General features: G+C 36.2%; 4 protein-coding genes across 6 annotated transcripts; 2 read left to right on the top strand and 2 right to left on the bottom strand.

Annotated features, from left to right (window-relative positions):
* Nucleotides 1-80: 80 nt before the first annotated feature.
* LOC143465534 (atrial natriuretic peptide receptor 3-like) lies at nt 81-4,320 on the bottom strand. Its single transcript, XM_076963879.1, has 11 exons — nt 3,969-4,320; nt 3,273-3,641; nt 2,994-3,130; nt 2,657-2,803; nt 2,460-2,599; nt 2,214-2,349; nt 1,452-1,540; nt 1,249-1,321; nt 639-680; nt 450-549; nt 81-371 (listed from the first exon to the last, which is right to left on the bottom strand). Exons 1-11 carry the CDS (start codon nt 4,292-4,294, stop codon nt 242-244), a joined length of 1,689 nt encoding a protein of 562 aa, XP_076819994.1. The 5' UTR covers nt 4,295-4,320; the 3' UTR covers nt 81-241.
* A 7,286-nt stretch (nt 4,321-11,606) lies between these two features.
* LOC143465138 (GTP-binding protein GEM-like) lies at nt 11,607-14,458 on the top strand. Its single transcript, XM_076963309.1, has 8 exons — nt 11,607-11,772; nt 11,938-12,093; nt 12,186-12,393; nt 12,652-12,725; nt 12,995-13,091; nt 13,233-13,370; nt 13,493-13,706; nt 13,803-14,458. The coding sequence occupies exons 1-8, from the start codon at nt 11,695-11,697 to the stop codon at nt 14,011-14,013; spliced, it is 1,176 nt and encodes a 391-aa protein (XP_076819424.1). The 5' UTR covers nt 11,607-11,694; the 3' UTR covers nt 14,014-14,458.
* Nucleotides 14,459-15,443: 985 nt separating this feature from the next.
* LOC143465171 (histone-lysine N-methyltransferase SMYD1-like) lies at nt 15,444-19,379 on the top strand. The gene is made up of 10 exons (XM_076963351.1): nt 15,444-15,657; nt 15,777-16,004; nt 16,116-16,273; nt 16,348-16,465; nt 16,930-17,068; nt 17,270-17,388; nt 17,504-17,603; nt 17,776-17,906; nt 18,221-18,298; nt 18,377-19,379. Exons 1-10 carry the CDS (start codon nt 15,487-15,489, stop codon nt 18,521-18,523), a joined length of 1,389 nt encoding a protein of 462 aa, XP_076819466.1. The 5' UTR covers nt 15,444-15,486; the 3' UTR covers nt 18,524-19,379.
* Nucleotides 19,380-19,952: 573 nt separating this feature from the next.
* Nucleotides 19,953-24,482, bottom strand: LOC143464605 (uncharacterized). Of its 3 annotated transcripts, none has more exons than XM_076962482.1 (12): nt 24,282-24,482; nt 22,482-22,589; nt 22,161-22,358; nt 21,953-22,051; nt 21,647-21,712; nt 21,523-21,583; nt 21,341-21,400; nt 21,107-21,235; nt 20,964-21,031; nt 20,766-20,883; nt 20,642-20,699; nt 19,953-20,547 (listed from the first exon to the last, which is right to left on the bottom strand). In XM_076962482.1, the coding sequence occupies exons 1-12, from the start codon at nt 24,297-24,299 to the stop codon at nt 20,373-20,375; spliced, it is 1,158 nt and encodes a 385-aa protein (XP_076818597.1). In that variant the 5' UTR covers nt 24,300-24,482; the 3' UTR covers nt 19,953-20,372. The 3 variants fall into 3 exon arrangements, with proteins under 3 accessions (XP_076818597.1, XP_076818598.1, XP_076818596.1); XM_076962483.1 differs by having other exon boundaries at nt 20,766-20,886; nt 22,161-22,390; nt 24,282-24,481; XM_076962481.1 differs by having other exon boundaries at nt 20,766-20,886; nt 24,282-24,480.
* Between the last annotated feature and the right edge of the window lie 638 nt (nt 24,483-25,120).

Here is a 25,120-nt window from a genome sequence, read left to right as displayed (position 1 = left end):
TATGATTAGTAGACAATTGGATTGAGGTTTAGTCAATAAATCTGTAGCCTACATGATACAATAAAGTAATGAAAAGCACGTTTCGACACCTAAATAGAAACTATATTTCTATATAATTAGATATAGATTCATATATACGAGAGACAATGTTCAGCATGACAAAAAAACTTACACAAGTTAAAGCAATATTTACAATGGCCAGTGTAAACTCATAGATATGTGCTCTAAAAAGGACCGAGATTTAGGCTTTCATATCTTCCTCCAAACCAGTCATGCATGTCGTAACCGACACCTCTTCCCTCAGTGGGATGTGTATCGCCTCGTGCTGATTGTAGGTGTTATGGTTATTAGACCGTGAAGAGCATTTATTTCTAAAAGATTTCGCTCTGAGTTAGACGAAGTCGGCCTAAGTTGTCAAAATAGTAATTCGTTATCGTTTTCATACGAACCTGTAGCAAATTCTCCCAGCTATGAGAAAACAGCATATAATAATGGCAGCAATCGCACTTAGCCCAATTGTAATTGCATTGTTCCGTATTCCATGCTTCCCTATATAGAAGAAAAACCCGTAACAAAGACATTTTGACTTCGGTTTGTTTTTATCGAAGGTATCGCATTTAAATCAGCTTTGTCCAAACCTTGTCCTGATATTTTTGTCCAGCCTGGTAAATCCTTTGGATCTAAAACAACAATTTGTTTCACTTGAACACACAACGTTTGATTCTACAAACTTTTAAATTTTATTATGTTAGGATAAGTTGATTAATTGTTAATCGGTAAGTCGGCTTTTATGCTAAATCAGTGGTTCTTATCAGTTTTTATATTCAGTTCAATGTCCCTTAATTTCCGGCAATTAGTTTTTGACTACATAATTAGATATTTATTTCCAGTTGAACTTGCTTAAATATTAAATTATCTGCTACCATAAGTAATTGCATACGAAGGTATAAGCTGAAAAGTTCATGCTGACTAAGAAAGAATTTTTGATGTAAACTGCATTAAATTTTTCCAGAAAACCCGACACTGCTGGATAATTAAATATACGTAGCATAACAAGTGCTACATAAGTTTTAGAAATACTGACAAGACACAGGTGTCATGTGTCCCTGTATTCACATTCTGCTATATCGCAATGCATCACTTGGTTAAACACGATCGTTGCTATTGCGGCACCCGAACTATAATTATTCAAGTTTTTGTATAATTCTGATATTAAAAACGTTGAGAACTACTTTGCCAGATGCTTACTGTCTGAATCCGACTTCGGCGTTTTAGGATGAACCATCAAGCGAGGTGGATGGCCGAAATATTCCATGTATGTCTGCAAAAGTCAACGATAAAAATCTGAATTCGAAGTGGGTTTGCTATTGAAAGTATATTTAAAAGGTTGCATTTCTCAACATACTTGTCACGAAAATAAAACTAATCAATCATGAAACCTCATAGATTACCTCAAATTTTCCTTGGTTGCCCATTGTTAGGACACTATAATCACCTTTTCTGTCTCCATATGCATCCAAGCTTACAGGCCCAGCAATTCCTATATACTCACAAACACTTGAGGTAAAATATGTGGTTGTGGTAGGCTATATATTGTTCACTTAGTGAGATGCAACAACAGTTTTTGGTTTTTCCAAAACTAGTCATTAAATTGAAAATTTCCACGTCTTTTTAAAATTTCTTTTTATTAACAAACATTTTCTCAGCGCAATAAACGCATTTAAAAGTTAACACTTGTTTTTAAGGTGGCAAGTAAATTTACCCACAGTGGGCACTGTTGGTTGCCAGTGTCATATACAATGTGTAAGGTCAATTTCATTTATACTATATCGGAACTCTACGAAAAACATTAGGCAAAGATGGCATCTAGCTTAAAAACTTGTTGTTGTAAAAAATTTTTTTTTTATATATCGAGTCCTAAAGTCAGCTTAAGGTTAGAAGCTAGTTAAATTTCAGTGGACTGTTAATGTAACAAATTATATGGAAAAGCTTAAATTGAAAATATTTTACTTTTAGGTCTTTTTATGAAATTCTTTCTTTTGCAACAAAATTAAAAAGGTTAAAATTTACCGCAGCAAACTAAGTTTGACTAGCACTAACAGTCACGTGACTACCCAAACCCGTAGCGAGCCCCACAATTCCACACAACAAATGAAGAGCATTACATGGCGCGCTATTGCTGGTCGTTTTCAACTCTCAAGCTAACTTCGTACCTGGAAAGGTGATGTTTCTCATATTCTCTGATATCACTTTGCCGTTCAGTGGACTGAACCCTTGCCGAATTGTGTCGTTTAAAGCGCGGACATACAGAAGGATAGAGTCGTAAAAGCCTTCAACGTAAGCATTTACCTATATAACAATTCAACCAAAATTTGAAAATTAACACATAAACTAAAAAAACGAATATAAGGGATTGGTCTAATCTGTGAGCAGTGAAACTGTAAAAAGTGTACTCTCACGTTTGCAGTGGTCCCGGTCATGCGATACTGCGCCTGCACCGCTTTAGTGAAATTTATAAATTGATCAGTTTTGGACGTTTTCAAGGTGAAAACCCACAAAGCACGGTAAGCCGATTTTGCATCATAGTCAAGACTGTCTCCTGTCGAATAACATACATTTAGCTAGGAGTTGTCGAAAATATTAGCATATCACTTGCCTCTTTTCCAAGCCCCGTGCGCGTAATGGTCGTCGTTGTGCAAATCGATCACGAACCAATCATTGCGTCCTTTAACTGTGTAACCCTGCGCCCTTGCGGATAGCATAATTTTACGAACGCTGTCGCTAGATGCACACATGAGCACACCTACAACGTAAAATCCAAAAAAATTTTTGTTTAAAACAATAAAAACAAGAAAAAGGACTGTGGGTGGTTGCTTATTTCAACAAAAAATGTATGCAAGCTAAAATATAAGTACATTAAAACTAAAGAAAAAACATTACTACGAAGATCGCTCTGATTAAAATAGTTTTTGTTAAACAACAAGGCGGCGTACACTTTGGATTGTCCATGTTTTTTACAAACTCGTCAGAGTTGAAATTGGCATCAGTAATGGCGTGGCCTTCCACGTCGATCGTATAGTCCTCATTGACAAAAATGAAGCGGATGGCTTGCATCATGTAATAGCATTCACTGCAGAACATAAACCAAATAACGTCTTGTCAAAATCATGAATTAGAAGAACAAGAGAAGCAGATAAAGTATAACGATCCAAACAACATGACAGTATATACACGTTTATCAATATCAACATAGTTGTAGACTGCTTACTCACTCTTCTTCACTTTGACCGTAAAACACATCTTCATAAACTATATGAACCAAATGTGTGCTTGCGTATTGAAACTTTTTAAACAAGTTATGAATGAAATAACCAAGATCAGCATAGGAGGGGGTTATTCTAGTCAGCAGGGGATATTCGGGACCCGGAGTCACCCACATTGCGTGTGCCCCCGTAGAGATGATTGGTACATTCCATTTCTCAGCGAAAAGAGCGACGACTGATGAGGCGTCGCTGCACACTGGGCCCAAAAAAACTAATGGTGACGTCATTAAACATAGAGATTGTTCATTCTTTCTGTTACAGGAGTCGTGATAATATTCCACCACTTCTAGCGCGGCTTTTCTGCTACACGTTGAATTTCTAAAGCAAAAAGCGTTTCAGGTAATTCTATCAAAAAGTAACCTTCATCCGTACCATCTGTATAACTATATATAGCGTATAATATAATTTACTGATAAGGCCAAGACTGCCCCATCTTTAATCGCTTTACAGCACACCACTATGAATTTTTCTTGACTGATTTATGCATTTAGTTACGACGAAAAACACTCTAATCTAAGCGAAAAGTTACCAAACGCAAGAGTGATTTATAATTTAGATACGACGAAAAGCAAAAAGTAAATAATAAAAAAAACAAAACTTTATGGTACGTAAAATTCTTAGACATGAAACAGGACTTTTGATCACCTGAATGATACCAGAAAATCGTAGTTTTGAAGTGGCTTAGGCATGTGAAGACGCACTGAATCCAGGGCAAAATCCACTGCCGGTTTTATTATTTCCTTTCTGAAAATATACGGAGGATCAAAGGGTACCGATACCACAACGTGGATGGTGTTGTTTCCATTTGCAGCAGCGGTAGATCTCATTACTATCATCATTAGGGGTAAAACTGTTGCGAACAAGGTTCGTGGTGTTTTGGTTTGTGCGAATGTATTTCGACTTGTCCGGCTCCGCTGCCCTATGAGATTGTAAGTCGTGACCATGAAACCACAACCGCGACAACAAGCCATTTTTCACATTTGTATAAAAGCGGATGAAATCTATAAGAAAAGAAAATATTTTGTTACATGCGGGAAAAATCCTTCGCTACATAAAGCTCTTTTGCGTACGTCTCATCCGCAATAGGACTTGAAATAAAAATGATGCCCTGAAACACTTCATCAGAACAACTACTTATGTTTTGAGCTATTGCCTTAGCAGCTCCTGCGCTTTGTCACTGCATGTCTTAAATTATATCCTACCACCACTGTTTCTCTAAATGCTTTTCAACTGACCAGTTCTAACAGTTGAATTGTGCTATTTAACAAGCTAGTTTGATAATTATACACTTTGGATTTTCGCTCGATATTTGCTTTACGACAAACGAACATCGTAAACCCAAATAAGTTAAAGTCCAGCATGCTTAAATTTTAAAAGCTTTTCTGTTGCTGCAATATTTCAAGGCACTATTTAAGTAGCAAACATTTCTTGTTTTTAATCGTTATTTTATTGGGGGTTGAACCAGTAATTGCTGTTCAGCAAGAAATTGCTTCTGGCATAAATATGCGTTTGTGATCGAGTGCGGTTTTATGACATGACAAAAGAGCATGGCAGGGCGTCCTGGTATTGTAACTTAAAAACTTGCGAACAATAGACCTAGTTTTGTGTCGTCATCATCTCCTGCTGGGTTTTAAAATTTTTGTTCGGAAACTTATGCCGTCATATGACGTTTTTATTATCAAATTTAAATTGGAAAGCATCAGATAAAGAACATGTTTCAATTATTAGCCGTTCTTTATGAAACATTAATTTTTCCTTTGTCAAACGTTATGTTACGATAATTTCTTAGACAACTGTAATACGTTCTCTATTCTAAGCGTAAGATGAAGGTGTGGTAAATATTCACTTCATAAATGTTGAACCTTCCAACAAATATTGGGAAAATATTTACGACACCATTATAAAAAGAACATTTTAGCGTTGTGGTGAAATTCTAATCATTGAAAAACATGAAGCCACAACCACAACACCCGCAACAACTATATATTATATCTAATCCCTCCAAGAGGCAGACCCGTCTTTATATCAATCGTTGTTTCAACCCGTTGCATTGTCTGTGGATATCTTATTCTATATTCGGTGATGGCCTTATTCTATAACGCTATGAATTTATTCCGTTGATGTAATCATTAAGAGCGAAACCCAAAATGTTGCACAAATTCACACTTGAACAACGTTTAAAGTGAATTTGCCGGCATGCTCAACGTGGGCTTCAAATCTGTGTGGAATGAAATGTGTTATTGGTTATTAAAAGCTCCGCAAAATTTCATGACAACATAACTGTGGACACAGAAAGACCATGTGTAACACAACCAATTGTACATAAAATGTCTGAAGTAAGCGAGTGAAGCAAGGTTAAACATGCCAGTGAACATTGTGAAGACTGTTGAAATGTGACTTTAAGCAATACGTTAGATCTCTTGGATGGATTAATGCATCTTCTATGGGTAAAAACAGCAAGACGCAGATTGATTGTGGTAAACTTGCATTCAAAGGCGTAGCCAGGGGGAGGGGGGAGAAAGACGCCTTCGCTCCTCCACCCAAATTTTTGATATCGGAAAGTATTTTGGAAAGGGTTAGGTATAATAAATCGTGTTTTTACGTTTCAGCTAATTATATAGAGATAGACCGTTAAAAGATATACAGTACTTAAAATCAGTATCTTTTACCTTTGCACTCCCATATCAGGATCGAGTATTAATGAATTATTACGTCACAATTTCTTTTCGATGACCTCATACTTCCTTTCGATTCAAGCTTTCTTTCCCTTCAAGTCGGAGTTCAAAAGTACAAAAGCTCATTAAAATATTATTTTTAACCGATGAATATGCTGACATCGTAGCGCCTGCTTCACAAGTTGTTTACGAAACTAGAATATTACTCCATGGTTGACTTGACACGATCTTTGCAAGTTTGTTTATCAACTTCCAATCAAGTTGTGTTTCATCATACGTACGAATTCGACGTATTGTTATTTATCGACAATCAAAATTTTTTTAAGCTCGCCCGCTGTTTTAGTCGTTTTACGTCATTATAGAATGTACGTTATACTGATTGGCGGAAATTTCTGTTAAAATCGTTTTTCATTATTCGATTTTTGAACGCGGTTTTATTTTGGTTAAAGTTATAAGAAACGTCACAATTGAACAACTATGACTGCGCGTGATCGCTACGGCGTTTTGTTGACTTTGTTGATACCGTGCTGGCAGTATGTCATGATCAACCACTATATAGTGTTTTGATATTCGCATGGATTACTTTGTTTTGTTAACTTTTTAATTTTAAGAACTTTCATCGTTATTTTTAAATATTCCTTGAAGCTTCCTTGTTGTCAAAAAAAAAATTGAGCTCTAAATGCGGCCATTATTTGCGCAATCTCTCACGTAAATCAGTAAGTTTATGACGTCATCAGTCACCAAAAAACACGCCGCCTCACTTGGCTACGTTCCTGTCTGTATTCATGATGCAGTCCAGCGCTCTTGCTCACTATTAAATCAAGTTAGCGTCATCAAGCGACCGACCACCATCAAACAGTTATAGGCCTAATATGTGATGATTAGGGCAATTATTTTTTGACCTAAAAAACTAAAAATTTTGACCTAAAAATTGAAAATTTTGACAAATTTTGACATTAAAAAACTTTTTTTTGACAAATTTTGACATATGAAGAATTCAAGTAGTTAAATTACGCTTTATTGTACAAAACGTTAAAATTTATTGTAGTACAACGAAAGATACTTTTCTACATTTAAAAAAAAACAAGACCCTGGTTATTCTCGAATAAAATTGCTGACTAAATAGTTAAGTTGAAAAACAGGGTAAGGAAGTAGACACACATAGAAATAGGACAGAATACAAAACAAGTGGCAACGTTGGAGCCAAATATGGCTGTAGGCTAATCTAACTAAAACGAAAGAATGTGCAAAAGTCTAACAGAAGGGCAAAATCTGAACACGGACCTAGCCTATTCTGAAAATGGAAATGAGCTAATTACAAATCACTGCCAAAACACTGCAGCTAAGACACAACAAAAACTGTTCAATACATTTGTCTAAACTAAAGATACATGAAGTATCTAAAGCAAAACCGAAGCAAGAGCTGCACCTAACCTACAGCTGCCGCAAAATGACTTAGGACCTAGCAAAAATTTTACACGTTTTGAGATGTGTTGAGCATCACACCATATCAACCTAATTATTTCACTTAATGGTTTATGATTCACGATAAGTAGACAATGGGCCATTTACAACTGTTTAAAGTAGGCTACAAGGTGTAAAATGTTAAATGAAAAGTTCACTGACAGTGCAACCTCTACGAAACCACGGCAATGCAGTTTGTAAAAAATTTTGACTTTGTAAACAATTTTGACATATTTTGACCTAACGCTAAAAATTTGACCAAATTTTGACTTTTTTTGACAAGTCAAAAAATAATTGCCCTACACGTACCAAATGTAATCAGTCTTGAAAAGACAAAACAAAGTGAAATAAATTCCCTCTATATTGTTTGTACTTTTCTATGTGAACAAGCATTCTAGCAAAGACGTTCTGTATAAACACAATTGCAGCAGTTTATATGATTTTATCATAAAAAAGATATTTTGTAAAACAGAGCTAAATTTTCAAACACAGGAAAAACACCAAGCTCCATGCAGTGGCGCAATCGGTTAGCGCTCCTTACTTATATGGCAGTAGCGGAGTTATGCGGAGGTTGTGAGTTCGAGCCTCACCTGGGGCATCGAGTTTGAAAAGCAGGCAAAACGGAAAATTAATTCAAAATAATTAACTCAAAATTGTCAGAAAAATTCCATAAAAATAATCAGTTTTTGCACCCTTTTCATATTTAACAAAATCAAGCCTTGGTCTTATTCCAATGTTTTTGATTTCGTTTCCGTCATTTTAATCTTATTCCTTTGTTAAAATTAATATGGTCTCCTCAACAACGCAAAGTATAGCAGCCTATATCAAAGTTAAACCGGCCAGTTTACCGTATAAACCGACTTGTATGTCAACTGTGAAGTAGCTCGAAGGTAACCAGAGTTTGAAACCTGGAGCAATTTTTCTCGCAAGGAAATATATGACTATACGTTATGATAATAACTGTACGGCTATAAAAATGATGTTATGCCAATTGATGTAGATGACAATTAAGATCTTCAATAAATATTATGAATTTACACAACATATGCAGACGCTCATCAGAATCAACAAAAATGTCTCAACGACAGGGGTCGCTGTTGGACCAAAAAGTTGCAGGGCGTAGGCTAATTAATAAAACGTGTTGCAAATATGCAAGTATCTTCGATAATGTACACTGCTACGTACAGCTCTCATATATACTTTTCTTTGATCTGTCGCTTTGGTGGAGCAATTGAAAACTCCGAGAAAGCTCATGATATGAGAAAGTTCAACATTTTAAGCGAGTTCGTATAAGACATGGTCAACTTCACGTAAACACACGCAAATTGGCCCTTCTCCAAATATTCTATTCTCCCAAGAGATCTAATATAAATGACTCAGCCATGGTATTAATATCAAATCATATCTCTTATTGGAATAATCCAGGTTTGTTTACTATCGATTCATATCTTTAAAAGAAACCAGCCCTGACTCTAGAGCCTACGATTGTCGCAATATCGAAATTAACTTTGTTTATTGAGCAAGCAAGATTTAAGAAACGCTATCGCTTATACTTAATATTATACTTCATTCGGTTCAATGTATATACGTCAGCTTTCATTGTACATTTACATTATTATGTAGAAGTCGTGCTATTTACGTCACTGGGAAGAGCGACTTCAACACCCGTGGACGATAGTTTCCTGGAACCTCTACCACGCAACCAAGAATGTAGATGGGAGTATATACAAAATATTTCTTCCCGCGGAACGTTTTGCACGAAGGGTGTATGGCAAGCTTGGCGAGGATCGGCAAATCACAAAACTTTAGCCGATCCCAATCTCTTGTCCAATGACCTAACTATACAAAAATAGTTCAAGCCAAACTAGATTTAGAACGCCTGCTTCTTGTCCAGACATCATATTACCGGTTTCTAATTGGCCACAATATGTTTGTGTCTAGAAATTAAACGAGACCAGATGCGTTGGTTTATATCCACTAAAGTTTTGTGGCTATAGATGTTGCAAGAATCATCATTTCTATTAATTTCTCTTCACTGATCACTGAGATGGAATGAACCTTATTTAAACAGTTCAAACTCTGAACACAATTAAACACATTTTGAGTTAATGTGCTAAGCAAAGCAAGTAGATAAAACTGATTCAACATAGTGTTATTCGTGAAACATATAGGTTTTCTTAAAGGAATGACAAAAACGTCTTAATGTTTGTGTGCACGCTACTTTAATTTAAAATGAGCTACAAAAAGTCGCCATTACGGCGCACAAAAGATCCGTGAAAGCCAGTCTACATAATTTGCTGTCGTTTCCGCCGACTAAACGTCATCATCAAGAACAAGCGTTTTCTCAAGTAAAGTCGGCACCCGCTTCAAGTTGTCACCATAGATCAGATCATCAGCATAAACTGAAGTCTTTTGTAAGATCCCACGGGGCCTGAAATCAAATTTTAGACTACTGCGGTTCCAGATTATGTGAGGCCAAAAAACATGAATGATAGATACTGATAGATGAAAGATATGTAATTTAGTGCTTATTAGATGGGGGGAAAACATGTTGAACAGGCAATACAGTGCATTAGTTGCAAAATTAAGTGATATGCACAGCAGTTCTGACTGTTTCCAGACAACTAAGTTAGAAAAGTCGCTTTCGTCAGCGTCTACATAGCACACTAAACTAAGCCAATGTTTTATCCGAGAGGCGCAATATAGATTTCTCTTCACATTGAGGGGAAAGACATCGTTACGTAAACTCCATGAAATATAAGAAAATTGCGTGACATTACGTAAGAATTATGCGTTATGTAAGCTCGCGTTTGTCTGAACGTCCAAGTATCAGATTTAACTAATGTGAAAAACTGTCTTTTTCCAAAATAGGAGTTCGACGAAATTGATGTGGTATAGTGCTTTGGCTCAAAAAACCCGAAGTTTTATTTTGTACCAAACCGAAAATATTGATTTGACTAAAACATTCAATGCATAATAAAAGGGGATATAGTGACTCAGTAATGGTATTTACATCCATTGTGACCTGCTTTCATTTTATACAATATTTACCAACGTACAAACACACGCGATCGAGTGCAAAACGTTTACGCAGCTCCATATACGCCTACGTAATGTACGTAGGGGAGTTAAGAAAGGATGGGAGAAACAATATCTCTAATAGCTGAATTAAGTTTGAGCTGAAGATGGGGAAGCGATACATAATTAGCACGGAAACCATATTGCTTGAGCGTGTATATAAAAGAATCGAGAAACGATGCACAGCATTCGAACTAAACAAAGCATTAGCAAGTAGTAATGCGAAGAAAAGTTAAAAACGGAGCATGCGTGGGAGTTCCAATCACAGCAAGAAAACTTTCTACTGACGCTTGCTGTGTAATAGCCAGGGATATTGTGCTTAAAAAGGCATAGTGAACAACGTATACTCATGACGTCCAGTTATTGTTGTATAATTTGCAGATTAGTGCTGACCCAACAGGATTGAGAACAGGTTGGAAGCTGTTGCGAGTAAACAAAACGTCAGCCTTGACAAATCACGCATACTGCATATTATCAAGTTTATTACTTCCTTTGAAAACGATAAAACTTGCGGTAAAGGCAAAGTAAAGTCTTAACAAATTCTTTTTCACGTCGATTGGCTCCCTTGAGATGTTATGATAAGTGTATGTATGCGTTGAGCTACAAAAATATTGCGGAAGAATACGCCTATACAGTAAATTGTGTTGTTATCTTTTCTTTGTCGTTAGACTGATAAACTGCCGTTCGACACTTAAAGCGCCAGCTTTAGAATTTTTAGAAGCTTTTCTGAGATTAAAATTGCGTTTTAAATAAGTAAAAATTTTACTAATTTATAGTTATTACGAATATCGATTTTTCAAGCGGCATATTGCAATCCAACAAAAGGTCATGCTAAGGAGATTGGTCTTCATTTGCTTGTTGCCTTCTTCTTTCAGTTATGATCTATTTAAGGAGGTGTGCGATTTCTTTCCGCCAGACCCTCGAACAAGACTGCCAATTTGGTTCAGATTTAGGCAGTATAGGCCTCGCCCTACGGGTTTACCTTCGCCTTTGAAATGTCTGCATTAGTTAAACGTTTTATATAAAGATTTAAATTATATTACAGTCACTTTAAACCACAGTTCATTTTTCCCCTCATCTTTCAGATTCTAAATAAGCGAATTTCAATTTTTTTTAAATATATTTGGTGAGATATTTCTGTTAAAAAAAGAAGCATGGTAAACCAATCTCTTTCAACGTACAATTTCCATTCAGATTGGGGGCTACCACACACAATGCAGGAATTTTATAAGGTAAGTTTTCTTTGTGATATCATTGATTAATTGTTTGTAAAGCACGTAGCTATCTTTGCAAGCAAAGGTCAAAGCAACGATAAGAGTGCGCCTGCCCAGCTTCAAACTGATAGCAAAGGTCTTAAAAATAACAGATACCAGCAACTAATCGAAACCCTATTGCAGTTCAAATGCTTGTCGCTTGGTGAAGTCGGAAGTGCTGGTTTACTTTCTTCCCTAAGTACTGTGTACGAGTTTTCGTTGGACAACAACAAGTGGGATTGCGACTGCGGTAACAATTCTACTGCAGAAACGTCGGCGCATAGAAAACTCTCTTACTCGGTAAGAATTTCATAGTCATATGTAATGGCAAGCACTTGAAGGGTAAAACCAGTGTGCCCATAAAGCAATTAAAAGGTACCTTTCTTTTATAGTCGTCTTTGCCAACGATTTTAATGGAGTCTCATTCAGTCGTTATTTTGGGCGAGCTTAGTGTGGGGAAATCAGCTTTGTGTCAAAATTTTTTCTGCACTGGCATCAACGAATCGCTTAGAAGTAGTCAGAACGGGATGCGCTCGGAAAAATTCTCCGAAGTGAGCGAAGATGTGTCCGAGGTTGTTGCCGAGGAAACGTTCAGAAAACGTAAGATTTTAAATAAACTTACATAGATATGTAGGCCACAGCTAGTCTTAACGTACAACGTAATTTATATATACAAAGTGATTCAAGCACTATTAATTTGACAGCTTTCATTTCAAAACAACGACTTTCTGTTGTTTAAGTAATATTTGTTATTATCCTCTTTCAAATTGCGTTTAAGTATGTAAGATTGACAACTTTCAATTCATTCACGACAAACCATAGAACCCGCAATAATGCATTTCATTTTTTCGACCACAGATCATATTTACGAAAGGCCAATGAAAGTGGATGGTTTGGAGTGCCAGATACGAATTCTTGACGTCAATACCGAAGTAGGTTTATAGTGAATGTGATTTATTTTCTCAAGTCCACAACTTATATCGATTATGTATAAAAAATTGCTTACAACCGAAATTTGGCAATGATTACTTTATCGATTCTATCTGCGTTGGGAGCGCAGACCGATGTATTTGTCATTTAAGTCAGTATAATCGATCTTAAATGATTTGAAAGCATTAAATTTTCTCCCACGACCGAGAAAAGACTATAATGTAAACTTGTAAAGCCTATCAAGTTTAAACAAATCGAATTTATTTTGCAGAAGCAAATCTCGGAATGTTCGGAAACAGGCGTACTTAGTAACCTCAGTTCTTTTCTCGATACGGGTGAAGGATATATTGTCGCTTACGCAGTTACAGGTTAGTTAGTGGTGATTCTATCCGTACGTCAATTACGAGCGGTACATTAATAAACTCAGTCCTAATAAATCTCTTCAAAATAAGTTGCAGTATAGTTAATATGTTATGCTGTATACTTATTATTTTCCACTTCTTCCACAGACAAAGGAACCTTTCAAACCGCCCATGAGATATTGAATAAGATCTCACAGTTGTTGTCCAGCCAAAACCAGATTTACCCAGTAATTCTCGTCGGTAATAAATGCGATTTGGTCAGAAAACGACAAGTATCAACCAACGGTACACATATGATGTATTATCACGTGACAAAAATCCTAAATGTTTTTCCACAAGTAAATTTCCATCTGGTGGAAGTATTTTTTTGCATTAAAAAAAGTTGAACTTTTATTTTCCATTTACAGAAGGCATTAAGTTGGCTGAGAAGTACGGAGTGAAATTTGTTGAGACCTCGGCATCTCTCAACCAGAACGTTGATATTCTGTTCGAGGGAATGATCAAACTGATTCGACTTGCTAAGATCGAAAATTTGGGGGTTCGAGCAGAAAGCCCTTCCCCGAAATTAATTTCCAAACGCGGATTGGCGACAAACTTTTTGAGCGCCTTGGGAAATTTCAGGTATACCAGATCTTGTAGTTTTAAGTATAATTTTAGAAAACATCGGATTAGAATTCTGGTAGTTTTTTACCCTTTTCGAATTTAACTTTTTTTCAGGACAAATCGTGGGGATTCTATTGTGTCCAACAGCACGGTACAGAGTTCGGAAAGTTGTTCATCAAAATCAAATTCTACCGGAGATTTCCAGAATGATTTTGGGTCAAAGCGCAGCAAAGGAAAGAGTTTCCTGAGCAGATGCAAGTACGGCCTAAGGAGACGTAAAACAACAACCTGCCTTAACGCCTGCCAGGACTTGACGGTTTTGTAAATAAAATAATAAAATGTTGCAAGTGCTAGAAAAGGGATTTAAAAAAGCAGAGCATTTCTTATTTTCATATCTATAACATATACTTGTATCAACATTAAGTTTCCCAGAACAAGTATATGATGTTGACTGACAAGTAAATTGTTCATTTAGTTGTTTTTCTAGTTGCTCGCATTGGCAGATCAATTACTGCAAAAATTTAAAACATTCATTATAAGCGCCCTTTGCTTATTTATTTTGATCTTTTGCCATAATTACACCTGTAACTTTTACGTTTGTACATTTTGTATTGTTTTTTAAATGCTTTTTGTTTTCTCTATGTTCTGCTTGTGTTTTTTTATTTTTGTTAATATCGATTTTCCTAATTGGTTTTTCTCTAATTTTGCAAAAGTTTCTGCTGGCCAAATAAAGACATGGAAATAGCTTACAACAAAGAGCACTTCTTCAGCAAAACTGTTTTGAAGTTGTGGCGGTTGGCACTATGTTACCGCTCAGTTATGTACAATTCACTAAATTCTTTGCTTTACCGAATTGCTACGAACTTATACTCGAGCAATATTGCGCAGAGGTTACGTTCATCGCGTATACGCTCTAGTCTAGGTTCAAACGTTTATGACACGCAGTGTTGTCTCCAGAGAATCGTTAAGGATTACGTTAGTTACTCGTTAGGATGCCGTTTGGCGTTACATTGTATCGTAATAATGGTATTTATAAAGATTCTTTCATTCAGCAATTGCCAACAAGGCTAGCTACTGTTTAGTCTTTGAATTATATGCTACATTTTATTACCGTAAATTAAGCAGCTGTGTAACAAATATATCAATGGCCTGTACACGTGACGTAAGTGAAATAACAGATATTTAAAGTCGAATGAATGACAGACAAAAGGAAACAACATTGCCCCCACATTTTTCGCCAGTGCTTTTTCAAACAAATGAAAGGAACTAATGCATCCTACATGTAATAGCCTTGTTACTTTCTAAAACCACAAACGGTGATAACTTTCGCCCCTATGCCTCTGGAAAATTCTTACGAGTTAAACGCAGCTGTCGTTGCGCATTGGTATAGATAAAAAACAGCGCCGTAACAATGATAACTAGCAGCAGTAGCCACTACCAATAGGGTTATAACAGCCAATTGGAAAAAGCAGCCATCAGTAAACCAGTTATGAGTTGAGCTCTGCTAAACTCTACAAGGTCTAAAAGATTTTACGTTTGTTGTAAACTTGTTAATTTGAGCTGGATTTGTAAGCAAGACAACAAAGTTTTTTCAGAAAGCATCCTTAGGTAGCAATTAGCAAGTTGTTCATAGAATGTCTTTATCTTTATCATCTACCAAGTTTAATTTACTATCATGAAGTGAATTCATGTTGGTGTTTGAACCAAACAAAAGCGTCATTAGCAACTATTTATAAAACCATTTTCTTTAGACAGAGACCGATTGCAGTTATATATAGATCAAAGCGCTAAAGTGAACATGGCACTTACTAACGTTGAAATCGTTGATGTGGCCACCAAGGGACGTGGCCTGCTCGCAAATAAAAAGTTTGAAACAGGTCAACTTGTCCTTCGACAGCAACCATATGCGTACGTCGTCATGAGCGCACACGCTGATGCCGTTTGCCATTATTGCCTTGCTAGCCCACCAGTAAGTGCAACATAATAGTTTAAACAAACTTCTGCTTAGTTTCCTGCCGGTGGCCATTGACCATAAACATAGACAAATATTAGTCTCTAACCATCATTAATAACCTCATTTATTTCCAGCCTGACAAGCAAGCCAAACCACTGGCAAAATGCACTGCATGTAAGTACGCACGCTACTGCAGCAAAGAATGTCAGAAGAAAGCGTGGCCTGACCATAAGCCAGAATGCTCTGCAATGCAGAGAGTGAACCCAGGTAAACCTGTTGACCAGACACGACTGGTTGCACGTATTTTGTGGAGGAAACAAAAAGATGCGGAATCAGGAGCAAAGCAACTTGTTGAAATCGAGGTCCAGTTCAAAGTGAAATTAAAACCGTTATAGCCAAAACGTCACGCATGTTAAAAGTTTTGCGCTTTTCTTCTTTCCAGTATTAACTTACATATTAGCTTATTTGTCTAGACTTTGGAGGATCATCTCGACAAACGGAACAAAGAGGAAAAAGATGCCTTGGACGAAAAGGTTTACAGTTTTGGAGATTACTTTACGTATGACGAAATGCCGGAATCTGACCAAGAAATGCTGCATCTTTTTGCCACGATAGACTGTAATGCGGTTGGGTGAGTGTTGCCAAATTTTAGAGAAACAGATGTATTCTAAAAGCACTTTCAGAAAATCTATTGTCGTTTGTCAGATTAAATGACCACCGGAATCTTCAAGCAATCGGAGTAGGGATTTTCCCAGTTGCTTCCCTACTAAATCACGATTGCAATGCAAACTGTGTGGCTATGAACAACGGAACAAAATTAGAGGTCAGTGCTAAATTAAGCAGTTGTCATAAACGTACTTCCCCTGCACCTGTCTCTCAAGAACTGTGGTCAACTTCTTATGGGAGACCACGAAAAGACTTTGATATAAATAAATGGCGCAAAAGGCGTCGGCAAAAGCATAAAGTTCATGTCCTTGTTCCCACCAGGTGGAAGTGCTCTTTTTTCGGATATAATGCAATTCGTTGCGTTTGCTTTTAATCTCATTATATATTTATATAGACTATTTGAAGACCGTAGTCGTGTTAGTCTAAATTTATCTATCGATACATGGTCGATGTATAAAATAGGCGTGAATGGTACATCTGCCGGTCTTAACCGTAATTACATTAGAATCCTTTAGTATGGCCAAGATAGACTTTGATCGTGAGTCCACCAGGCCATGTTTACTTCATATAATCTAAATTAGTCGACCCTTTGTTGTGACATGACGTTTGCCCTTTTGTTAGATTCGAGCCTTACGCAAAATTGAGAAGGACGAAGAACTCTGCATCTGCTACGTAGACTGCTTGAATACGACAGAACAGAGAAAAGAAAAGTTGATGTCACAATATTATTTTGATTGCAAATGTCAGATGTGTGAAGATGGTGAGTATAATGTACTCGTTGACATTCAATAATCTTCGTTTTGTGTGAGACGGGTTTTGGAATTTGACCTGTATTATATTAGTAAGAGTGGTAGATTACTTAGCACTATAGTCAATTGCATGACTGCAAATCTTGGGCCCAGTCATAATAATCATACAAAATTAAATGTCATAACTTTCATCTACTTTTAAATCAAAACAGGACACGAGATTGAATCTCTGAAACACGGACTAGTACGTGAAGATATGAAGGAAGAAAGTATCAAGTATATCAACCAGTTTAGCAAGGACATGTTAAAGAGAATACAGAACACTAAAGACGTGAGTAATCAGCATAGATTAACCTACCAATTTACTTTCGCAAATAATCGCACATATCGCACATACTTTCCATGTAAAGATATTGAATTAGGCCTACCTGTTGTTTGTTTTTCAGAAACAAAACTGGGAGAGAATGTCAAACCAAGCGCTCGGCACGTTGGCGCAACAAGATTGCGTCATCTCTGACACGCACGTTTTGAAAATAGCTGTTTTAAGTAAGCGATCATTCGTAGTTGATGTCTTCTTTAGCCTCCCATTTCTCAGATGGCTTTGTGTAGCTTATTTGCTCATAAAACTTATTAAATTTCTTGGTAATAGCTGACGTTAGTATAGGCAGTAAACTTAACGTACCGTGGATTGTAAAACGTGGCGTAATTACTTTTCTAGATCATGCGGTTGAGGTCCAATCATATTTACGTCGCCAGGATAGCGCCCTGGAGTTTGCACGAAGAGTGGCAGATGCTTATGAGAAGCTGTTGCCGCCCGTTCATCCAACTTTAGGAATGTATTTCATGCGTGTAAGTTGTGGATTGATCATATGGTCGTGGTGTAAGTTTGCTTAATGTAATTCTGCCTAAGCGTAAAACTGGTTGAAGTGATTTTCAATCATCTATTGCTTGAATACAACACCTGCTCGTCTGTAGTTGTTACCAGCGATTATCACCTTGATTATTTTTGAGCACGTTTAAAACCTTTTCAGCTTTGCCACTTTTTCCCGTTCATTGGCGCGTGCTAGTAGCAACTGGCTTGATTTTTCATCCCCACCGCGCTTTTGACGAAAAAAAAATGATTGATTGGTGATTGTTAAGCGTGATGTTTTCTTGTTTTGCAGCTTGGTATTCTGCAGTGGCAATTACAGCAGAACGAAACTGCAACAAAAACGCTTGGAAAATCAGCCTCGATCATATCGGTAAGTTACGCAAGCTTACAATATTATCAATGACCATTACTAAAGCCCCAGTTCAGCAACTTTACTTTTTTCTTTTAGAAAACGTTTGGGGAAGATCATCCGGTTTTTGTCGAGTTGCTCGGTCTAATAAAACAGTGCCGCATGGAGTCGTATATGAGCAAGAATGCACAAAGACAATTTCGCCTTGCAAAGAAAAAGGCTGGATTAGGCCTACCGTCTGTTTAATTTTACAATTTAATCTTTTTAACTTTCTGAACAAATTGCTCTGCTATCATGTTATTTTATTCCACCAAAGGTATTGATAAATACACATACGTTACTTCATTACATATGGCGTGCAGATTATTTATCATACACCTAATCCTACCATCACGACCCCATGAAGCGGTTGAGGATTCAAGTTGTAAACTTCTTACATACTGCCCTATTTTCCATACCTAACTATTGTTGTTGATTAGTTGTGAAAAATATTTTCTAGGGGCGGCAGCGGGCAGCTCCCTAATTTTCTTGTTTTATTCTGTAGTGAAAAAGGAATAGGCTTACTCAAAATTCCACGTGCGACTTAGCACGTCTTTGGTTATAACTTCGTAAAATGCAGACAAAATTACATATCTTAAAGCAAAAATTTTAAGCCAAAAAGCACACATTTAACCAACATTCAAGGTCATTATTAGCTACATTTTACAAGCAATCTGGTACTTTCAGGTGCACCATCTAGAGTCCAGGCTAAAAACAACACCAGTCATATTAGCATTTGGTTCGGGGCAGACCCAAAACTGTCTGTTAGTTGAGCAATATATTTGTGATCGCGAATGCACAAAATAAGCCAGGCAATTTTTTACTTTTTTGAATTCTTATTTCCGTTGATTTCACCTTTCATGTGGTAAGCATTTAAATATAAAAACAGCTTTTAAGTAATATTCTTGTAAATTCATGCCTTAATCCAGCAGTAAGTTGGGAAAAATATGCCTTCAGAATGTGTACATTTGCATGTCACCGTTATTTCTTCTTGTGAAAAATAGTTTGTGTAATTTGTTGTGAATTTCCGCTTAATTCAAAAAAGGAAGTGATGACATCAATTCTGTTCCACCCGTTTACAAAAATATCGTCCGCCGGTTAGTGAATCACTGGCTCACTAGTACCACAAAACGTTTAGGTCAAGAATGATCTCAAAGAACAGTGGAATAAATTTGCTTCATGAGATGAAACATATAGAAACCCTGCAGCAAAATCATCATAAAGTACAAAGCACTACAATACGTAACTTTCACATACTTTAGGGGAGGCGATCAATTCCTGTTCCAGTTGGTCTAACTAACTATACAGATGTTAAACTATGACGAATCAAAAATCTAAACTTTGGTGCCGCCCTTGGATCGCTACTACGATGGTTACTATTAGATCTTATACTAGAAGATTTCTCACCAGTCGGCTTCCTGAAGAATATTAGAGCTTGGGTATCTGCAAATCGGTTACAAGCAACCGGCCGAAACAGTTATAACTTCGACGAAACTACATGATCCCCGGATGACAAAACAAGCAAAAAGTATGAGAGATTTGGTGGAAACCATAATGCGTCAAGTTTCTATCGATCGAGGATAAAAGTAATGACCAAACTTTCTCCTTGGCAACAACGCGCAGGAAAACAACACAGTCATGTTAACGTTTGTCCGTTCTTACGCCAGCAAAGTAAATTTTTTTTCAGATTTGACGTTTTTGAATTTCACAACGCTTAGGTTTGGTAGCACCATAATTCCTCAAAAAATTTTAATTAAGTTAAAAATTGACACTATGGACGAACCGCATGTGATTAGGTTTAGAGAGGTATAAAAAACGAAAAAGAACATGCAAAACACAGAGCACAAAAGCCATATCGGTCGTCTAGTTAAATAGAATTATTCCAAAAGAGCAGCATAGTGATCCTGCTATGTACTTATGATGAGGCAGCTTTTTAAAACGTAAAAATGTGACAATAGAGCTAAGACAATCTGAGATTGGATTGCTGTTCATCTGATAAAAAAACAAGCGTTATAAAGCACCCGAAAACAAAAAAAACTAAGTGCAATACATGTTATCATCTTCTGCCTTGCTTAAAAACTTCCAATTTCTTCTTGCACAACTGTGCTTCTTCTTCTTTCATTTGTAACTTCTCCCGATAAAGTGCAATTTCAGAGCAGGCCATTGCTAGCTTTCTTTCTAGATCTTCCTTCTGTTCGATGGCGCTATCACCAAGAGTAACATCCCTTGATCTGCATTCATGAAGAATATATCGGAATGCTATACCATGATAAGACGAGCTGATACTTGCACAATACAATCCCCAGAGAAATTCTGTTAACTTACTTGCATGTATCGCGGTCGGAAAGTTTACGCTTTCGTTTGGGGGACAAAAATTTCCCATCTAGAGCAAAAAATACATTGCAGTTTTTCTTCACATTTTGTGATATTTTTCTAATTACAATGTTACCATTTAATTTATTCTTTGTTTTCTGTGGCGACACAACAAAGGTTATGGGTTGAGTTCCGGACCCAAAACTGGATGACGATGATGAAAGCATTGGGTTAGCAAGGGAGATTGAATATGCCTGCTAAAGACAAAAGTAAATTCTTAGCTTAAAGAAAGTGTCAAAGTATGACCATTATATTGTAATAACAAAAAACATACCTTCTGTTCAGATTCTGGAGATGAGGCATTTGCTAAATTCGATATCTTGTTTTCCTTACTTGGTTCATCTAATAAATCGAGAAGGTTAATTTTATAGACAAATATATTGGAAAACAACAATTTGGCAATGCAGTAATAAACACCATCATATAAGTTGGACCAGGCTTGTAATGCCAGTTTTCCAGCCTCGGTTAGAGTAACCATGTTGGCTCCTTCCAGCAAAACCGGTGCCCCACTTGCCACACTCTCCTGATGTATCCATGGAAAATTATCTGGAATACAATTAACAGAATAGTAACAATAAACACTGAAATAAAACCAAGAATTTTTCACTACATCAGTTCATAGAAGTGTAATGGTTTTAAATGAGGAAATACCTGATATTGCTGAAGAACCAGACAGTGCTGCTAATGAAGCCAAAACAGAACTCGCTGATCCTATAATTAGATGACATCAAACCAACAATCACGTAAAGTTGTTCATAGATAAAGCTTTGTTTACAAAAAATGTAGATAATGTTTAATTAATTAACAAAAAACATCAAAATTAATGCCCAGACCTGAAGCTGGTGAAGTAGCTAGTGAAGGCTCTTCTTCATAATTCAGATGATTCATCGAACTCTACAAACACGTCCTTGCTTATTTATCTTGCAAAGAGGAAAAATCCAAGTCTTGCAAACTTACTTTTATATATTCCACAATGTGATATTTGCATTCATCCTGAGCACTCTGAAGAGGGGTTTTGTCAAACTAAAAAACAAAACGAACAATTTTTTTCAAATATACCAACCACATTTTTCTATATTTAATTAATTCAAAAACATTTCTAGGGTAAAGCCCTTACTTCAGTTAGTTCGGTAACCCCACTTATGTCTTCTACTATATGTCGTTGCTGATATCGTAAAGTACAAAGTAATTTGAAGATTGCCATTTTATTAATGACTTTATATGAGCAATCAAATCTAGTATGCCCATTTAGTGGTAAAATACCTTATTTTGTATTTCAAGATCTGCATTATTTTCAATAAGCAACTTCACGACAAGGAAATGCCCTTCTATGACTGCCCAGTGCAGAGGAGTCATTTGCAACTATATAGAAGTTTAAAAACAAAAATTTAGACTTCTAAATGTCATGAAGACATGCTTTTTTTAGCACAAGCTGCTTACTACATTGAGAAAACAAAATTTATGTATTTACCATGTCAGTAGCATTGATATTAGCACCCAGATTAAGAAGTATTGTAACAACATCAGAATGGCCGTGTTGTGCAGCATAATGTAATGGAGTTTTGTCTGCCTTAGTTCGACCATCCCACGATATACCAGCACGTGTCAGCAGTTGCACTGTACTTACATGGCCATTCATACAAGCAAGATGCAATGCTGAAGTCCCAAGCTGCTTAGAAAAGTGTCAGCTGATAACTGAATCTATTAGAACACTATTGAAATTAGTTCCTACATGGTGTTACAGAACCGCCACTCTTTATAAAAGGAAACAAAAACATCATTTCTGTCTTACCCAGTCTGAGGTAAATGTAGCTCCTTCGGCCAATAAATTTTGGACCACACTGTCATTTCCTTGTCTTGATGCAATCAAAAGTTGTTTACTCAAGGCAGAAATAGAATGCTATTAAAATAATTTACTACAATAAGCAACAAAGATAAAATTAAAGCTGTTGCCTGCAGGACATGCATAAATTTTTTCATGTTACATGACCTGGATGTATTTTGACAAAAGTTTCAAGAAAGTTTTATATAGACCAAATGCCATATGGCATCTATTGAAATAAATAAACTAGTACTACCATATCATACAGAGCATAGATGTATACATAAGGTTTAAAAAAAGAGAGACACTATTTCACCGAAAGTAGGTCACGCAACCCATAGTTAACGATAGGCACTTAGGTTAGAGAATTGATATGCAAAAACTTGATTTTAGTTATTTAAGGTTTAATTAAAGTTAGATTCATATTAGAAGATAGATTTACATTAGGATTAGCTTTCTATGTTATAACATTTAAGTTAAGTTAACAAGAAACTGTGAAAAACAGCTTTAAACGCACAATATTTTTCTGGTGAAATAGTGGCAGCCTAAACAAAAATGATTGACGTTGGAGTATGTAAAAAATGATGCTAAATTTGGTGTCATAGCAAAAGCTTGAAAAACTTCTACTGGTGATTATTTAGCGTGTTTAAATGTATTTGCATCGTTAATTGCATTCTTTATTAGATGCAATTAATTTTGATTACAATTATGCAATTGCTAAACTCAAGTTTCATTTTTGTAACGAGAGTACAAGACATACTGGAGTAAAATATTGTAGATAAACACAGCTAGGCTACATGAAAGTCATTATATGGTTAAGATAACGAATGAAAAAAGGGCATGTAATGATCCTCTGGAATGTGCTGCAGGAAATGAAAAAGCAAAGCAAACTTTGTCAGGCAACACGATAATAATTTTATGGTTATGAGTTTAGAAAGATCCCGGTTTATTTTTACATCTATTCAATAATATTTTGTATAAATAAATAGTTCAGAAGTAAGTCAATTCATTCTTTTTGAAACGTTATCAGAGACAAGCCAATCAGTTTTGATTTTACCACACATCAAATGTATCCATTTAGGCCTAGCTGCACATATTTGCATGACGCCAAGCCCTGAAATTATTTATGCTTGTTTACCAGTCCGTGAAGGACTAAAGGTTGGAAAACGCTGGCCCTTTATCTTTAACATACTAACTATCAGCCAACAGCCACAGATGTAGGCCAGATTGGAAAATTTGTTAAGTGTGCAGAGGATAAAAATTAATCGCGCATGTAATGGCTATTGCTTTATCTTTGTGGCAAGTTTAGCCCTTTAGTGTCACTTGAACTTACTTTGTATTATAGCCAACTAATACAACAGTAATGTTAAACTGTGCTCTACTTCTTAGTTCATGTTTTGCTTATTTCGTGTCTTATGTATAGGCTAAAAACGAAAGTTGCATATTTGCATCAAGACAATGCGTAACGCCTATGCCTGAATTATTCTCGTCATAACTTCACAGCTGAAAATTCGCATTGTTCTCATCAACTGTTTTAAAACATTGATGTTTTGAAACCATTAAAATTGTGTCAGAACAGCAAGGTATGCGTTTAAATGCCACTTAAATTTAACTTCATCTCAAAATACCAACAAATTTTTATCAAACTAGGTTACAATCGTCAAATGCACTGTAATTACTACTGCAAAGCTAGTAATAGCAAACGATGCGCAAAGTGTTTAAGGCGGAAACGGAAATGGAAACTACGTATCATTAACAAATTCGACTCACCGCGGTAGCTTGTTGCATTTTCCTTTGCTTGTAATGCAAAACTTATCAGCAGGTTGACATCATACTGTTTTTCTTTTAGTCGTAAATTCGGCTGCATATATACACAGTTTCTTAGTAATGAAATTTTTGGGACTTAGGCTGACTATATTGCCTCAGCTGAATGGCTCTTGCAATCAACCCATCTGTCAGTCCAAATAAAAATAAATTACCCACAATGCAGCGGGACATATTTTTGCACCTGTGAGTTTTGTGGCAAGTATTGTAATTATGTCATATTTTATCACACGGCTGTATTGCGATATACGTATAACTTGACGTTAAAATTTCCATAAATTCAGTCAATCAGTTACAATTTTAACATATCTTTCAGTAAGCTGGAAGGAGTGATATCATTGCAAAAAGTAATGACGCAATATTGCTAATTTACTTACATAATGCAATGTGTGATGTGCCGAAAGCGCAAAAACGACAGCTTCCATGTTTTATTACAGCTGTGGGCTCTATGCAAAATGAACAGAACTCTATTGTAGAAAAAACAGATTCTGTTTTTGACAGTAAAAATATTTATAAAATATCCCAGTGATTCAAAAATTACTGAAGCGTATCAGCTTAAGCTTGTTCAGAAAAGAAAAACAAAAGCTTGAGCAAGTTGTAAGGTAAGTAGAAAGTAGGTTTGTTTTGTCGACTGATGGAAATTGGAAAGGCGGAATGACAAAAAGAAGAGATTTGTCGAAATATAATTGTTTATGTGTTGTTTGCTAATGTTTGGCTAAGCTGTCATAAGTAGTCTTATGCGCATTTATAACACGATTACATAGGGTTATAGCATATTAACTTGA

This window comes from Clavelina lepadiformis, chromosome 7 (assembly GCF_947623445.1).
Source record: "Clavelina lepadiformis chromosome 7, kaClaLepa1.1, whole genome shotgun sequence".
NCBI classification, from domain to species: Eukaryota; Metazoa; Chordata; class Ascidiacea; order Aplousobranchia; family Clavelinidae; genus Clavelina; species Clavelina lepadiformis.
Note: the sequence above shows the minus strand (reverse complement) of the source record. Positions and strands in the feature narration are given on the sequence as shown.

What these genes read in the sequence shown, in the direction of transcription:
- LOC143465534 (XM_076963879.1), bottom strand. Translation starts at nt 4,294, where the DNA reads ATGGCTTGTTGTCGCGGTTGTGGTTTCATGGTCACGACTTACAATCTC. An exon ending in GATTTTCTGGTATCATTCAG is followed by an intron (nt 3,642 to 3,968) that starts GTGATCAAAAGT and finishes TTTTTGCTTTAG; the next exon opens with AAATTCAACGTGTAGCAGAA. An exon ending in GCACGGGGCTTGGAAAAGAG is followed by an intron (nt 2,600 to 2,656) that starts GCAAGTGATATG and finishes GTTATTCGACAG; the next exon opens with GAGACAGTCTTGACTATGAT.
- LOC143464605 (XM_076962481.1), bottom strand. An exon ending in ATATCAATGCTACTGACATG is followed by an intron (nt 22,052 to 22,160) that starts GTAAATACATAA and finishes ACTTCTATATAG; the next exon opens with TTGCAAATGACTCCTCTGCA. An exon ending in ACATTGTGGAATATATAAAA is followed by an intron (nt 21,584 to 21,646) that starts GTAAGTTTGCAA and finishes ACGTGTTTGTAG; the next exon opens with AGTTCGATGAATCATCTGAA.
- LOC143465171 (XM_076963351.1), top strand. Translation starts at nt 15,487, where the DNA reads ATGGCACTTACTAACGTTGAAATCGTTGATGTGGCCACCAAGGGACGT. An exon ending in ATTGCCTTGCTAGCCCACCA is followed by an intron (nt 15,658 to 15,776) that starts GTAAGTGCAACA and finishes ATTTATTTCCAG; the next exon opens with CCTGACAAGCAAGCCAAACC. An exon ending in TTTGAAAATAGCTGTTTTAA is followed by an intron (nt 17,604 to 17,775) that starts GTAAGCGATCAT and finishes TTACTTTTCTAG; the next exon opens with ATCATGCGGTTGAGGTCCAA.
- LOC143465138 (XM_076963309.1), top strand. Translation starts at nt 11,695, where the DNA reads ATGGTAAACCAATCTCTTTCAACGTACAATTTCCATTCAGATTGGGGG. An exon ending in CAATGCAGGAATTTTATAAG is followed by an intron (nt 11,773 to 11,937) that starts GTAAGTTTTCTT and finishes ACCCTATTGCAG; the next exon opens with TTCAAATGCTTGTCGCTTGG. An exon ending in CGAGGAAACGTTCAGAAAAC is followed by an intron (nt 12,394 to 12,651) that starts GTAAGATTTTAA and finishes TTTCGACCACAG; the next exon opens with ATCATATTTACGAAAGGCCA.